At 46.4% G+C, this 16,942-nt stretch overlaps 1 protein-coding gene across 1 annotated transcript in view; it reads left to right on the top strand.

Moving 5' to 3' along the window:
• The first annotated feature begins 1,364 nt into the window (after positions 1-1,364).
• LOC138568721 (vomeronasal type-2 receptor 26-like) overlaps positions 1,365-16,942 on the top strand; it is a 130,066-nt gene continuing 114,488 nt past the window's right edge. The window contains exon 1 of the mRNA XM_069646504.1: positions 1,365-1,907. Coding sequence (XP_069502605.1) covers positions 1,365-1,907 — 543 coding nt within the window. The remainder of the gene's footprint in view (positions 1,908-16,942) is intronic.

The following is a 16,942-nucleotide window of genomic DNA, read 5'->3' as shown; positions in this document are numbered from 1 at the left end:
ATAAATATGTGCCTGATATACCAGTGAGGATGTCACTGCACGCCCTTTCACTATAGGCGCTCACAATCTTTTCACAATAAATCCTTTATAGTCCTTCCTCTTTCTTCTTTTAAAAGTTTTTTTTATCTTAGTGGCTGCGCCGGACTTACAATAGTTTTACATGTGCCTTGTAATGGGCGTTATTCGTGTTGATCTCAGTGGCTGTGGAGCACTGAGTAAGCCTCTATCAACTGCCTTTCAATGTCACGGGAGGCTGTCATCTTTCAGCAGCTGCCTGCTGCTTAATCTGCGCTACGAGCGCGAGTATTAGTTCGAGCTCCTGCCCGGAACTCGTTCGCACTATCCTCTGAAGCTACCGCGTAGCTTATTAGGAAAATCACTGCCAGGCCCGGCTCCCTGGATACGCTCCGTTCCGTGTCGCAGTGTTGTAATGTGACAGCGGAAGGAGCAAGCTCACTCCGGCCCCGCCTCTGCAAAGGCGGGGGCCGCAGGGCCCCAGCACGCTGGAGCGCTGCTGAACCCGCCTCCCTGAGGAAGGGGGCCGCTCTCGGCGCTTGGAGTCCCCGCTGCCTCGCCTCCGCGGTGGAGGGGCTGGAGCTTCGTATCTTAGAATGGCTCCACGGAGCCGCTGCGCGCTCCTCGATGCTGGGCAGCCACCCCGAACGAGCTACCGACGTGGGCTGTCAATATGACGCTGTCTAATAATACTGAATATACGATTATCTTAAACATCTGACATTAATGCTCCGCAGCGCTGAAACATAATACGCTTTCCTGCACCTTACTCTAACAATATATGTTAATAAAACTATCCAAACTCTACATGCCGAAACTATTACATTTCCACAATCAGTAAGAGGATAACTAGGATAGTAATTATCTGTTTTAAGAGCAGTAAAAGAAGAGGAGGAGCTCAGGAACAGGATGTGGTCATAGCTGAGCATGGAGTGAGATGGACTAGAGAGACTATGGGGATTGTAGCTCAAAAGAAGAAAAGTAGTCTGTTCAGACTGTTTTCAGTGTTTTGTTATGGTTTTTGAGTTTTGTTGAAACTGCTGAAGAGTGGTAAATTAAAGAGGTTGAAGCATAATGCTCGCCTCCAGTCTTGTCATAGAATCTGCTTTTCTTCCTCGATTTTTCTGTTAAATGCAACTCTCAGAATGTGAACTGTTTTCAACCCCTTGTGTCGCCTACTTCCAGGTGTATTAATGGCCTTTTAGATAAGAAATCAATTCCAGGCAACAGCTAATCTGCCTGATTCATGGAATTATTTGCGTGAGAAACGCAGATTTGCGCGCCTTTCTGCCCGAAAATCCCCATACTTCAAACAGGCTCCCATCCTTTTTAATCTGTATCTATCAGATATGATGAATGCATTCTCTATCCCAGAAGCTAACCCCGTGAGAGTTAATGGAGTAACTATTGGATGGCTTGCCTATGCTGACGACCTGCTATTGTTAGATTATACCCCGGCGGGCCTCCAGCATATGCTTGACTCTTTGGCTATCTACACTGCTGAGAATGGTTTAACCATTAACATCGATAAGAGCAAGATAATGGTCTTCTCTAATAAATGCAGACCGAAGAAATACTCATGGAGCTTGGAAAGCAAAAAAGTGGAACAGGTCAAATCATATAAATATCTGGGAGTTGTTATTGATGAAAAGTTGAATTGGGAGGAACAGTGGTCATCTATCGAGAGCAGATGTACTGTGGCTGCAAACGCTTTGAGTGTTTTTATTGGTCGCAATTGCTGTTATTCGGTCATTGCAGTTCTCAACATTTACCTTGCAAAAATAAGATCAATGCTGCTCTATGCTGTGGATATTTGGGGGCATAAGTTTGTCAAACGTAGTGTGGTCTTTGAGTCTATTCTCTTAAGAAAATTACTACGTCTCCCTCCGAGAGTGAGTGTGGAATATCTGTATTTGGAATTCAACATCAAAAGTTATTTGTATGCATATATCTGCCAATGTGTTCTATCCTATGAGAAAGCCGCAACACTGCGCACTGAAAGTATCTTTGTGCCATTTGTAAAAGCATATCTTAGTCTGGAAGGTAATGTGCTGATTGGTACCATTGGTATCATTCAAAGACTACACTGTACATGGACTAATGGGTCTGATCCAGGCACTCTTTCTCTACTATCTTTAAAAATGAGACTTAAGGTCAAGGTGCAGGACTATTGCCATGAACAAAATATTGTAAACTTAGCATCTAAAAAGCATAGTGGCAGGTTTCTTAATGAATATATGAGTAGAGTGTTGTCTCCCTCTTAAATCCTTGCTTATCCCAATGCTGGCATAATTCGCACCTACCTAATGATGAAATTTAATGTGACTGATGCACTAGAAACAAATTGTGCGAACATTGGTTCCACACATATGTTGAAGTATTGTCGCCTATGTGGAGTAAATGTAGTTGAGTCCCTTCATCATCTAATCATGTGCTGTGAAAGTCTAAATGATCTGAGAACTACATGTTTTAAATCTTCTAACAATGACACAGTGATGACTGAGATCTCTGAGCAATGGATGAATTTTATGCGAGGCAATGATATTAACTTGATATATTCTATGGTGGTATTTTATTTGAAAATTGTGGCAATTTTAAACTGCATTGTATAGCACATGTGAAAATGGAATATGTTTTTAGATTGTGTGTATTTATGTTGTTTTGTTAATGTGTTATACAAAGCCAAATGGCTATATGTATATCTAATCAATAAATAAATAAATTCCATGAATCAGGCTGAATGTTTTGTTTCATCTCTGCATATATTTTTCAGGTAGTCCAATAAAAGGCATCAAAATCTGTAACTTGTGTGAAACTAAAATGAAAAAAACAATCATATTTGTTCACTACAGATATGCTCAAATCATTTCCACTAGGTGTAGAGTATAATTCCCCAAAATGGGAGGAGCATGTAGCTTCTAATATGAGATTCGATTGTGATTGTGATCGAAAATGTGTCCTCACTGTTTACTATTTTTCAATAGTTCACATCATTTTTTTGAGGCAATACTTGCCATCATGATCTCTCCCATAAACTGATGCAACCGGCAGCACATAGATTTTACTTTATTTGTCTGTTTTTGTTCTGCTTTCCTAATGGCTTCCCATTTCGTTTGTTCCCCTAGAGTACTCACTCTCGCATCTTTTATGGTCCACCACAATAAATGATTTTAGATCTGAATCCCTTCATTAAAATGCCAATGCCTGGTCTTCCCATGATTACATGTGGCCTTCTTATAGATTTGGTTTTCTTTATGAGAATCAAAAATGCTTGTGGCATGCAAATGTCTGCTACCTCTCTAGGATATCGGGATATGATGGCATTGCAGATATTTTTATTAAATGTACTTAGTATGGCAGACCATATTACTCGATGCTTGCCACGGGGTACCAAAAGATCATTATGACTCAGAATTGGTCCGGTTCCCCAGTAAGCACTACATTCCACCATCACTTGATGAGGATCACTCAGCACTCCTGTGACTTGGTTGAACAGAATCAAACAATGCCAAAGTTAATTGGTAGTTACAATGAAATCTATTCTAGATGCAGAGTTATTACAATGCCAGGTATTCAATTTCACTCCCGGGAGGTCTTTATGGTCATGTATTATAAACAAGTTCCAATCTTTGAAAAACTTTGCGCAGGTGCCGTTTTTCTCTGAGGATGATATTCATATTCAGTTTTCCACAGCCGGGCAAAGTTTTCCCTGTTTCCCAGCAAAACCAACATTAAAATCACCTGCAATGATGACCTCCCCATGATTCCCTCCATCAAACCAAAACAACAGCATCTCTGCAATGAATCCAGTATGCTATCGCAGGATACTGCCTGGTAATTGCAATAGATATTGATTACTAATATATTTTCTCAGCTGTTCCTTAATCTAATTTGAACTACTAGAAAACCCTTGAGCTCCATATCCCATATACTAACTTCTTGGGTACAGGTGATCTTTAATTCGACTATCAATCCACCTTTACTTCTCGCCCAGTGCCATGTCATTCTGGGTTGAGATATGGTAGGCGTCCCAAGTAACTCCCTCCAAAAGGAAGGTTTCTTGAAAAGGGACAATTTCGTTAATGGTTAAATTAGCAGAAATCCCTAGGTCTTCAATCAGATGATTGAACCCTCTCGATTTCCATGTACAAATGCTAAAAAACAGGTATTTTCCGCCCTTCCTTGGCCCCCGTTTTTGTGGGAGCAATGGTCAGCCAGGTCCAGTCATCACCCGTCACACTGACATTGGCAAAAAAACTATTCTGGACGCGCTATGCCCCACCTTACAGGAAATAGTCAAAGGGTAGGAATCACAATTAATATCTACAATGAATCATCCAATGCAGAGAAACAGTTAAGGCCACAATATCAACCCTTTTGGCATCAAAAAATCAACTGCTGCAATGTCACAAGAATGCATACAGCTTCTTATCCATCTCCACACTGTCATTTAAGCTTTAGTTGGCACATCTTGTCCAGCTGCAATCTTGCTTAGATTGCCACTCTGGCACTAAGTAGTAGCCAGTCATGCTATCAGTGGGTCTGGATTGTTGTTGGATTGTTGCAGCGCCTGTTTTATAGGATATTGACCCCTCGAAAAACCCTGTGCCAAAGTTCGTTGTGGTATACCTAAACGTTAGCTCTTTGTTGGTCTCCATCTGCAAAGCTTGGGAAATAATTGAACGCTCTGGATAGTCCTGATTAAAACTTCTAGGACCCTTCATGATGTCCTGTGGTAGGTGTCTAGTAGTTCATTTAACAGGCATGATTCAAATCCCTTGCTTTGATCTGTCTGTGAAACCTGAGAGTTTACGGATTGATCAAGTGCTCTTAAACAGGTCAATTCCTGTTCCACCACTGCCTCAAACAAAGAGATTACTTCTGGTACTATTCCTGTGGCCTGAGAGATTAAAGGTTGCTCCCCCTGTGATAGGAGAGGCTCATTCTGATCACGGATTACCAATGATTGATCTTCTGATCCCTGATTTACATTGGGATTGTCTTAGACATTACTTTCCCCTTTTTTGTCATTTTGAATATAGGAGTGATATCGCTCAAATTGCATCCCTTGTTGAATTTGTTCTTTGATTGCTAATCCCTCTCCACTTCTTCTGTTGAATTTATGAATCAAACGAATTTCAAGGAGGAGTTTCACTGTCATTTGGTGTTTGCTTGATTCTTTGTTTTTTTCTGCTGCTGAGCTGTTCCTTTTGGATCTGCGTGAAATGACCGAGTTGAAAAGTCCGACCACCAAAAGTCTGTTTGTTTCCCCCCATTTGTTTGTATATATATATATATATATATATATATATATATATATATTCAGTGAAAAAACATTGTTAAAGGGACGTTATGGTTAAGTTGCGCTACTAAAAACCTATGAAATTCAGTGAAAAACGTTGTTAAAGGGACGTTATGGTTAAGTTGCGCTACTAAAAACCTATGAAATTCAGTGAAAAAACTTTGTTAAAGGGACATTATGGTTCCAAGTAAAACCAAAAAACCCTTGAAATTCGCCAGTTATGGTAAGCTAAGCAACCATAACTCGCGCCACCACCGTGCACTGCTAAGACAAACACCCAGGACATCAAAGATGACATCACAAATGTCATTGATGACATCACTGATGAATTGATGCAATGTATCTTATGTAAATAAATTAGTTTAATGGTTTTAAAGAAGGCACTGAGGATTTCAATTAAAAAAATCAATATGTAAATTAAAAACAGCGCTATATACAAACAAAGTTACTAATTTGAAGCTTTTACAATTGCAGTGAAGACCAGTCTATTGAAAAGAAGCAGCCGAATTCGAAGAACATAGAAGAACTAAGAAGTTACCTGTTAATTTAAGAAAAAAAGTAAGTAGAATATCCCCATAATATTTGTATTATTAATCAAACATAAGTATAACGTTAATACAAGCTATTTCGGTGCCTAAAAATAGAGATTGTGTACCATTTTGTCCAAAAATCCCCATGTCTTAAACAGCGATTTACAGCCAGAATGGCCCACACATTCCTATTTTTGGACACACAAATTACCCAACTGAACCGCTACAATTTTCATATTATAGAACAAACAACTGTTTTAATTGTATACATTAGATTTACTATTTGTACTTTTCCACACCACTAGCTTACTTTTTTTTGTCATCTGAACCCCAGTTTAGTAACAGATAAATTCAAGAATAGCTATCCCTACTAGTTGTAGTTCCCAATGCACAATCACACACCATTACATACATCTTTATCATCTTACTCAAACACTCATGCACACAGCACACATACATTCCATTACACCCAACCCATGTCTTCTTTATTTTTTTCAACAGACCCTAAAGAATGCCTACCAAAAGTCAAGTCCGTAGAAAGCAACGCAAAGTAGAGCAAATGAAAATAAAAGTGTCCAACATAAGCATCCATCTCTAGCAGAATTTATAAACAAAAGTTGAAACAAAACAGCTAATACAGTCATTTAGTGACACACAAGAAGTTTCAAGTACAAAAACTTTGCCTCCTCTATCAAAATGTAAAACAAACCAAAAAACAATTAGCAGAAAATCAGCTATCACTACAGATACAACTACTTCTTCAAATTTTAATATAGTGCAAAGTAAGCATACCAAGAAAAGTAGTTTAGCCAAAATGTACCGTCACAAAGTCCTTCAAAATCTTATAAAAACAGGAGAGAAATCAGGTTCAATGCTTAAAACCTATTGTAGGAAATTAATCTTAGAAGCGTTGATGGACAGTGCAATTCTTCTGACAAGAAAGTTATTTATTTTACTGTTAAACAAAATGAAACCACTAACAAAACTAATAACTAAATTACAAAAAAGACTTCTCAATAAGTGAAATGTCAACAGAAAGAACTTCTAAAGTATCTGCGGAGGTGAATGGAATCACACTACGAGCACAGAACCATATTTTAATGAAGAAGCGTACAAACAAAAGCAAACAAATATAATTGCCATACATAGCAGTGGTCGAGGTTATGAAAAAGTGAATAATACCATAATGGAACAAGAAGTACTCCTTACAAAAATATGCCCTGAAAACTTAGAATAACCCCTCCATTCAACTGAATCAGAACGTCTATTGTACAAATGGCCATGCACATCAATGTGTAACATTCCCAAACAATGTTTCAAATCTTTACGCCAATTCCTCAATAAATATGTAAAAAGCAAAGACAAAATCAAAATTAAATTACTGCAAAATATGGATACCTGTCCAGTGCGCAAGTACACAGGACTACAAGGACATTCATTGGCCTGCATTACAGGACCTACTTGTAAAACCATTTTCCATGATATCAAAAGGATATCAACACATCATTCAACTATAAGAAATCTAGTCTATAAACTGTACTATGCTAAAAGTCCTGCTTTAGCACTAGCAAAGTTAAATAACATCCTTCTACATGGTACAGCAAAAGACCTACTTGAAGAAATTCACTATATCCAGAAGAAATATTTTGGAAGTGAAAGCCATTTACAGAATGAAATAGCTTTAAACCAATTAAGCAACAATTCTACACATGGCAACCTTTTGCTAAACACATACAAAAAAGAAATACTAAAATTTAAAAGTACATCAGCTAAAGTACCAAACCATGTATGTGTATGTTGCCATAGAACTTTTTGTAAAAGTAACACAAAAACTATAGACCTATCATACAAAATAGAAGACAATGAAGATTCTAAATGGTTTGAATTAGCTCTCTACCTTGTAGCAGAAAACAAATACGAAATAACTGAGCCCTTAATACTTTGCAGTTACTGCACTACAAAACTTGACAACAACCAAACTCCTTCACGTGCTATCACAAATAATTTGGAATTATAACCAGTACCAAAACGCCTACAACAACTTAATTTATATGAGAGCATCATAATTCAAACAGTGCACCCATTTCAAGCAATAATACGCCTTCAACCAAAAACAGCAAAATTACCTCCCTCTGAATTGGTAAAAGACATTTGTGGAAAAGTAGTTTATTCACAATTAGATCTAAAAGAAAATGTGCATACTCTAGGAGTGCAACGTCCAATGCAGCAATCTTTAATTATCTTAGTAAATGGGGTACCTACAAAATACAAAAAAATATGGCAACAGCTGTTAGATTTATATAAAGTTAGACAAGCCTTCCAATATCTTAAAGAGAATAATGAATATTACAAAGAAATTAATATTGAAGAAAACTTGAAAGATACAATTGAAATAATTCAAGAAACACAAGAAGCTGGTCAATTTGAGCTACTAGATCCTGCTACAATATCAAATACTTTAGACCATTATACAATTCATCCTTTGCACTGTAATGACACTGTAGAAGATGTACTGGAAACTTACCAAATGCGTCAAACAAAAGGATCGCCAATCAGCATATGGGAAAAAAGTATAGAAGCACCTGCTTTTCCTCTACTCTTTCCTACTGGCAAAGGAGGAAGGTATGATGTTAGACCTATACAAATATCAGCTTCAGAATACCGCTCATTACGGATGATTTAGACAAAATATGGAATACATATTCCACCTACTCTTTGAAAGTGAACTAGCAACTTTATGTCACGGAGTTGCACACATATTAAAATCAGGATCACACTTTCAAAATATGACAGCTACACAATTATTAGAAAAAGTGCAACAAAAGGATGAGGTTTTACAATCAAATATTACAAATCTATTAGCAAATATGCGTGGTACTAAAGAGTACTGGTTTCGACGTCATGGAGATGTATGTTGTATGATCAGAAACCTTGGCCCACCCACTTGGTTTGTTACATTAAGTTGTGCAGAATATCCATGGGAAGATTTACATGATTTCCTACGCATATCAAATAAAAACAAAACAAACATAGATATAATAACACCTGGAGAACCTTGTTCTTTGGATCCTGTTAATGTTTCAAGATATTTTCACCATCGCTTCATTGCTATGCTACATTTTATTTGTAATAAAACTGTTCCTCCCCTTGGAGAAGTGCAACACTTCTTTTGGACAAAAGAATACCAAGCCAGAGGAGCACCACATATCCACATGCTTTTATGGATTAAAGATGCTCCTAAATTTGGTGCCACTGTTTTACAGTTTATTGAAAAATATGTCACTTGTTAAATTCCATCAGAAGCCACAAATAGTGATCTTCATGCACACATTTTACAATTTCAAAGACACAAATGTGGAAAATATTGTCGTCGCAAATACAAAAACAAAGGGAAATACTACACCAAATGCCGATTTGGTTTCCCTAGACCAGTTACAAATACAGGTCAAGTGAACAACCTCATGTCTTCAGTTAGACATAGGCCCTCATTACGACCCTGGCGGAAATCGTGGTGCAAAATGCACCATGGAGCACGGCGGAAAGCTGCCGATACCGCCATGGGGGTTGGCGGATTTACCGCCCCATTCCGACCTTGACGGGGCGGTAAATCCCCATTCCCCATTTTACCCTTCCCCATTCCCATTTTTGCCCCATAGGGTATAATGGGAGTGGGGAAGGCGTTAATTACGCCACCGTAAAATACGGTGGCGTAATTAACAACAAGGTCCCGTAGCGCCATGGATTTCTCCGCCCGGAAAAACCAGGCGGAAACCGCTCCATGGCGCTACGGGAACTCGTAGTAGGGCGGACGGGTCCGCCGCGAATACCGCTGGCGTAAACCCACTCCGCCAGGGTCGTAATGAGGGCCATAGTGTTAAAGGTAAGTCACATAAAAATACATATTACATAAAAAGAAAAGAAGAAGAAAAATATATCAATGATTATAATGCAATCATTGCCCACTTATGGAATGCAAACATAGATGTGCAGTACATTGCAGACAATTCTACTGCAGTTGCACGATATGTCACAGCATACTTAACTAAAGCAGAAAAGACAGAGCTCCAAGACCTCTGGAATGACCTGTCATCAGATACAACAGTATCTCAGAAATTATACAGTTTGGGCATACAAGTGCTCACCCATAGAGAATGTGGATCATATGAAGCAGCTGATCGTTTAACTGGTACTTCATTGTATGGTAAATCTGAAAATATAGTATGGCTAAGTCTTGGCCCAGCTAAATCTAGAAAAAGAGTTCTAAAATCATATGAAGATATAGAAACAATAGCCAAACATGATCCCAACAGCCAAGACATTTTAAAAAACAATTTATTAGACACATACTACCCAAACAGAATTAATACTTTGGAAAACATGTGTCTATACCACATAGCCCAAAACTACACATACAAAAATAATATGAAACCTGATGAAAAGAAAGGTAAATATAGAGTAAATATAGAGTGACAAACTGTGAAGGCAGCTTAGTTAAACTCACTAAACCAAATTTAATTAATCATATCAAATTGTCATTAAAGACTCCTCAACATAAAGAAGTATATTACATGTCCCTGCTACAACTCTTCAAACCATGGAGAAAAGAAGAACAATTACTAGATAACTATGACTCATATGACTCACATGAGGATGCTTTCAAAGCAAATGAAAGCACTATAACTGATGTAAACTTTACACAGTACAAAACAATGTTGCACAATGAACAGCAACACAAAGAAGAACTCCCAGCCCAACTCCCATACCAACTAGATAAGGACACTCCTGACAGTCGTCAACCTTCTGTAACAGGAAGCCAAGAACCACTGGGAGAACCACTAATAATAAATGAGGCAGAATTAGCTATGATAGAAGTAGAAAACACCATGTGTCAGTATGAAGATAAGGAAGACTTAACTATACTACAATCAAAACTAAACAATGAGCAAAGTACCATTTTTCAAGAAGTAACAAAACAAATTGCACATGGTGTAAAACATGAAAATAAAGAATGTTCCGGCCATAATTATAAACCTATACTACTGTACGTCAGTGGCGAAGCTGGTTCTGGCAAAACATTCCTAATCAAAATCATTAGTAAGTTCCTTCAACAATTGACAAACAACAAACTGTCAGCTGTTGTCAATGCCCCCACAGGTTTAGCTGCCTACAACATAGGTGGTGTCACATTACACCGATTACTACCATTACCAGTAGAACACCAGAACAAATTAGACTATTACAAACTTTCTGCAGAATCTGCAATGGAATTACGCAGAGTATTGAAACAAATGAAAATGCTACTAATAGATGAAGTGAGCATGGTCTCCAACCTGATGTTAGCTTTGATTCACCTCAGATTACAAGAAGTACTCAAAACAGACTATGAAGAGCTCTTTGCAGGAAAACACATTATTGTTTTTGGAGATATGCTTCAATTAACACCAGTAAAAGGTGAGCCTATTTTTAAAACATTAGGACACAAACTCTGCCGTAAAACCGATGGCAGCATTGGAAATGTCAACCTTTGGCAACATTTCCAATGCAGAGAATTAACAGAAAGCATGCGGCAATCTGCAGATCTCACTTATGCCAACATTTTAAAAAGTATCAGAGTTGGTATACTTTCTAAAGAAGCAGAAGCAATATTGAAAACCCGGCACATTAATGCACTTTATGGCGATAATGCATGTGCTACAGATGTTATGGAACAATTAGCCCACAAAAATGTCAAATGTATGGCCTTAATGCTGACTCTTGCAAGCTGTTTTAAATTCAATGAAATCATGCTAAGTAAAGAAATGCAACCAATCATGGAAATTAGCGCCACAGACAAACTAGATGTACATGTATGACACTACCCATGTGTGACCAAGCCACAACAAGACTAAATAGTTTAGAAAAATCAATCTCAAACACAGCAGGCTTAGAAAAGATATTAAAATTATCCTTAAATTGCAGAGTAATGCTTAAACGTAACCTTGACGTGGACCAAGGACTAGTTAATGGAGCATTGGGTACAGTTGTTGGCTTTCAAACATACCCACGCGACAACAACATTTAGTTTGTCAATATACTCTTTGACAAACGTTCAGAAGTAAAAAGGATAGGACGCTCAACAGCTAGATTCCTTCTCTTCAAAGATATGTATGTACGCAGAGAACAATTTTCTCTAACTCTGGCAATCCTGACAACACATATACAGGCCGATTCATGGAATAATTAGCGCGGCGCAAGTGGGCAAAAACGTGCGAATCGCAGTGGAATAGCGAAAATCGCAGTGCAATTGCGAAAATCGCACGAAAAGCAGCGCACGTCGATTCATGGAAGGCCGTGCGCGAGAAAACCAGCGGATGTGCGATAAAAAAGTGCGCGGCGCCCGTTGGCGCGCAGGCCATCTAACAGCGTGCGCCAGGTCACAGCGAAAATCGCACAGGCCACAGCGAAATTCGCACATAGCGCGGCGCACGCAACAAAAGTAGGCGGAACACGGGCGTAACACTCGGAATGGGGAACAACTTGCCAAAACGTGGGCGTCATGGGGGAAGTACAGGGCACAAGTGCGCGGAACGCCCACACGCTCGCCTACAACACGTATTCATGGAATAGAATAGGGCAAAAAAGCGCACGCTCAAGCCAGCGCACAGGCACAAACACGACCGCCACAAGAAAGCAGGCGGTAGCGTCTCTGCGGCTGTAAGAAATGTGCGCCAAAAGGTGCGCCAACAAATAGCACCTATATACTGCCATGATGAATGTCCCATACTGTGGCCCTCCAGGAAAAATGACGTGCAAAGGGGTACCCACAAACACGGACACCCGCTGACAAAAAATACGTGTGCGTGTATACCGGGGTGCGCGGGAAGTCTAACACGCGATTTCAGCAGGGTACGTGCATCACAGGGGTTCGCGTGAAGTCATTCACGCAATCGGGCCTGGGGGAGCGGGCTACGTGTATTTCAGGGGTTCGCGTGAAGTTTCACACGCGATCGGGTCTGGGGGAGCGGGCTACGTGTATTACAGGGGTTCGCGTGAAGTTCCTCACGCGATCGGGCCTGGGGGAGCGTGCTACGTGTATTTCAGGGGTTCGCGTGAAGTTTCACACGCGATCGGGCCTGGGGTAGCGGGCTACGTGTATTACAGGGGTTCGCGTGAAGTTCCTCACGCGATCGGGCCTGGGGGAGCGGGCTACGTGTATTCCAGGGGTGCGCGTGAAGTTCCACACGCGAATAGCCTGGGCGCGTGTATTTCAGGGGTGCGCGGGAAGTTCCACACGTGAATAGCCTGGGGGCGCGTGTATTCCAGGGGTGCGCGTGAAGTTCCACACGCGAATAGCCTGGGCGCGTGTATTTCAGGGGTGCGCGGGAAGTTCCACACGCGAATAGCCTGGGCGCGTGTATTTCAGGGGTGCGCGGGAAGTTCCACACGCGAATAGCCTGGGCGCGTGTATTTCAGGGGTGCGCGGGAAGTTCCACACGCGAATAGCCTGGGCGCGTGTATTTCAGGGGTGCGCGGGAAGTTCCACACGCGAATAGCCTGGGGGCGCGTGTATTTCAGGGGTGCGCGGGAAGTTCCACACGCGAATAGCCTGGGCGCGTGTATTTCAGGGGTGCGCGGGAAGTTCCACACGCGAATAGCCTGGGCGCGTGTATTTCAGGGGTGCGCGGGAAGTTCCACACGCGAATAGCCTGGGCGCGTGTATTTCAGGGGTGCGCGGGAAGTTCATCTCCCACCACCCCCACCCCCCAGCCACCAGGGGCACCCTCCACCAGGCCCCCACTCATGTCTCCCATCACCCCCACACCCCAGCAGTGCAGGGTCACCCTCCACCAGGCCCCCACTCATGTCTCCCACCACCCCCACCCCCCAGCCACCAGGGGCACCCTCCACCAGGCCCCCACTCATGTCTCCCACCACCCCCACACCCCAGCAGTGCAGGGTCACCCTCCACCAGGCCCCCACTCATGTCTCCCACCACCCCCACCCCCCAGCCACCAGGGGCACCCTCCACCAGGCCCCCACTCATGTCTCCCACCACCCCCACACCCCAGCAGTGCAGGGTCACCCTCCACCAGGCCCCCACTCATGTCTCCCACCACCCCCACCCCCCAGGGTCACCCTCCACCAGGCCCCCACTCATGTCTCCCACCACCCCCACACCCCAGCCACCAGGGGCACCCTCCACCAGGCCCCCACTCATGTCACTCACCACCCCCACACCCCAGCAGTGCAGGGTCACCCTCCACCAGGCCCCCACTCATGTCTCCCACCACCCCCACCCCCCAGCCACCAGGGGCACCCTCCACCAGGCCCCCACTCATGTCACCCACCACCCCCACACCCCAGCCACCAGGGGCACCCTCCACCAGGCCCCCACTCATGTCACCCACCACCCCCACCCCCCAGCCACCAGGGGCAGCCTCCACCAGGCCCCCACTCATGTCACCCACCACCCCCCAGCCACCAGGTGCACCCTCCACCAGGCCCCCACTCATGTCTCCCACCACCCCCAAACCCGCAGCCACCAGGGTCACCCTCCACCAGGCCCCCACTCATGTCTCCCACCACCCCCACACCCCAGCCACCAGGGGCACCCTCCACCAGGCCCCCACTCATGTCACCCACCACCCCCACCCCCCAGCCACCAGGGGCACCCTCCACCAGGCCCCCACTCATGTCTCCCACCACCCCCAAACCCCAGCAGTGCAGGGTCACCCTCCACCAGGCCCCCACTCATGTCTCCCACCACCCCCACCCCCCAGCCACCAGGGGCACCCTCCACCAGGCCCCCACTCATGTCTCCCACCACCCCCACACCCCAGCAGTGCAGGGTCACCCTCCACCAGGCCCCCACTCATGTCTCCCACCACCCCCACCCCCCAGCCACCAGGGTCACCCTCCACCAGGCCCCCACTCATGTCTCCCACCACCCCCACACCCCAGCCACCAGGGGCACCCTCCACCAGGCCCCCACTCATGTCTCCCACCACCCCCAAACCCCAGCAGTGCAGGGTCACCCTCCACCAGGCCCCCACTCATGTCTCCCACCACCCCCACCCCCCAGCCACCAGGGGCACCCTCCACCAGGCCCCCACTCATGTCTCCCACCACCCCCACACCCCAGCCACCAGGGGCACCCTCCACCAGACCCCCACTCATGTCACCCACCACCCCCACACCCCAGCAGTGCAGGGGCAGCCTCCACCAGGCCCCCACTCATGTCACCCACCACCCCCACCCCCCAGCCACCAGGGGCACCCTCCACCAGGCCCCCACTCATGTCTCCCAGCAGCCCCACCCCCCCCAGTCACCAGGGGCAGCCTCCACCAGGCCCCCACCCATGTCTCCCACCACCCCCAAAACCCAGCAGTGCAGGGTCACCCTCCACCAGGCCCCCACTCATGTCTCCCACCACCCCCACCCCCCAGCCACCAGGGTCACCCTCCACCAGGCCCCCACTCATGTCTCCCACCACCCCCACACCCCAGCCACCAGGGGCACCCTCCACCAGGCCCCCACTCATGTCTCCCACCACCCCCAAACCCCAGCAGTGCAGGGTCACCCTCCACCAGGCCCCCACTCATGTCTCCCACCACCCCCACCCCCCAGCCACCAGGGGCACCCTCCACCAGGCCCCCACTCATGTCTCCCACCACCCCCACACCCCAGCAGTGCAGGGTCACCCTCCACCAGGCCCCCACTCATGTCTCCCACCACCCCCACCCCCCAGCCACCAGGGTCACCCTCCACCAGGCCCCCACTCATGTCTCCCACCACCCCCACACCCCAGCCACCAGGGGCACCCTCCACCATGCCCCCACTCATGTCACCCACCACCCCCACCCCCCAGCCACCAGGGGCACCCTCCACCAGGCCCCCACTCATGTCTCCCAGCACCCCCACTCCCCCAGTCACCAGGGGCAGCCTCCACCAGGCCCCCACCCATGTCTCCCACCACCCCCAAACCCCAGCAGTGCAGGGTCACCCTCCACCAGGCCCCCACTCATGTCTCCCACCACCCCCACCCCGCAGCCACCAGGGGCACCCTCCACCAGGCCCCCACTCATGTCTCCCAGCACCCCCACCCCCCAGTCACCAGGGGCAGCCTCCACCAGGCCCCCACCCATGTCTCCCACCACCCCCAAACCCCAGCAGTGCAGGGTCACCCTCCACCAGGCCCCCACTCTTGTCTCCCACCACCCCCACCCCCCAGCCACCAGGGTCACCCTCCACCAGGCCCCCACTCATGTCTCCCACCACCCCCACACCCCAGCCACCAGGGGCACCCTCCACCAGGCCCCCACTCATGTCTCCCACCACCCCCAAACCCCAGCAGTGCAGGGTCACCCTCCACCAGGCCCCCACTCATGTCTCCCACCACCCCCACCCCCCAGCCACCAGGGGCACCCTCCACCAGGCCCCCACTCATGTCTCCCACCACCCCCACACCCCAGCAGTGCAGGGTCACCCTCCACCAGGCCCCCACTCATGTCTCCCACCACCCCCACCCCCCAGCCACCAGCGTCACCCTCCACCAGGCCCCCACTCATGTCTCCCACCACCCCCACACCCCAGCCACCAGGGGCACCCTCCACCAGGCCCCCACTCATGTCACCCACCACCCCCACCCCCCAGCCACCAGGGGCACCCTCCACCAGGCCCCCACTCATGTCTCCCAGCACCCCCACCACCCCCAGTCACCAGGGGCAGCCTCCACCAGGCCCCCACCCATGTCTCCCACCACCCCCAAACCCCAGCAGTGCAGGGTCACCCTCCACCAGGCCCCCACTCATGTCTCCCACCACCCCCACCCCGCAGCCACCAGGGTCACCCTCCACCAGGCCCCCACTCATGTCTCCCACCACCCCCACACCCCAGCCACCAGGGGCACCCTCCACCAGGCCCCCACTCATGTCACCCACCACCCCCACCCCCCAGCCACCAGGGGCACCCTCCACCAGGCCCCCACTCATGTCTCCCAGCACCCCCACCCCCCAGCCACCAGGGGCACCCTCCACCAGGCCCCCACTCATATCTCCCACCACCCCCACACCCCAGCCACCAGGGGCACCCTCCACCAGGCCCCCACTCATGTCAC

Source organism: Ambystoma mexicanum, chromosome 2q, assembly GCF_040938575.1.
Source record: "Ambystoma mexicanum isolate Mex_15411 chromosome 2q, UKY_AmexF1_1, whole genome shotgun sequence".
NCBI lineage: Eukaryota > Metazoa > Chordata > Amphibia > Caudata > Ambystomatidae > Ambystoma > Ambystoma mexicanum.
Note: the sequence above shows the minus strand (reverse complement) of the source record. Positions and strands in the feature narration are given on the sequence as shown.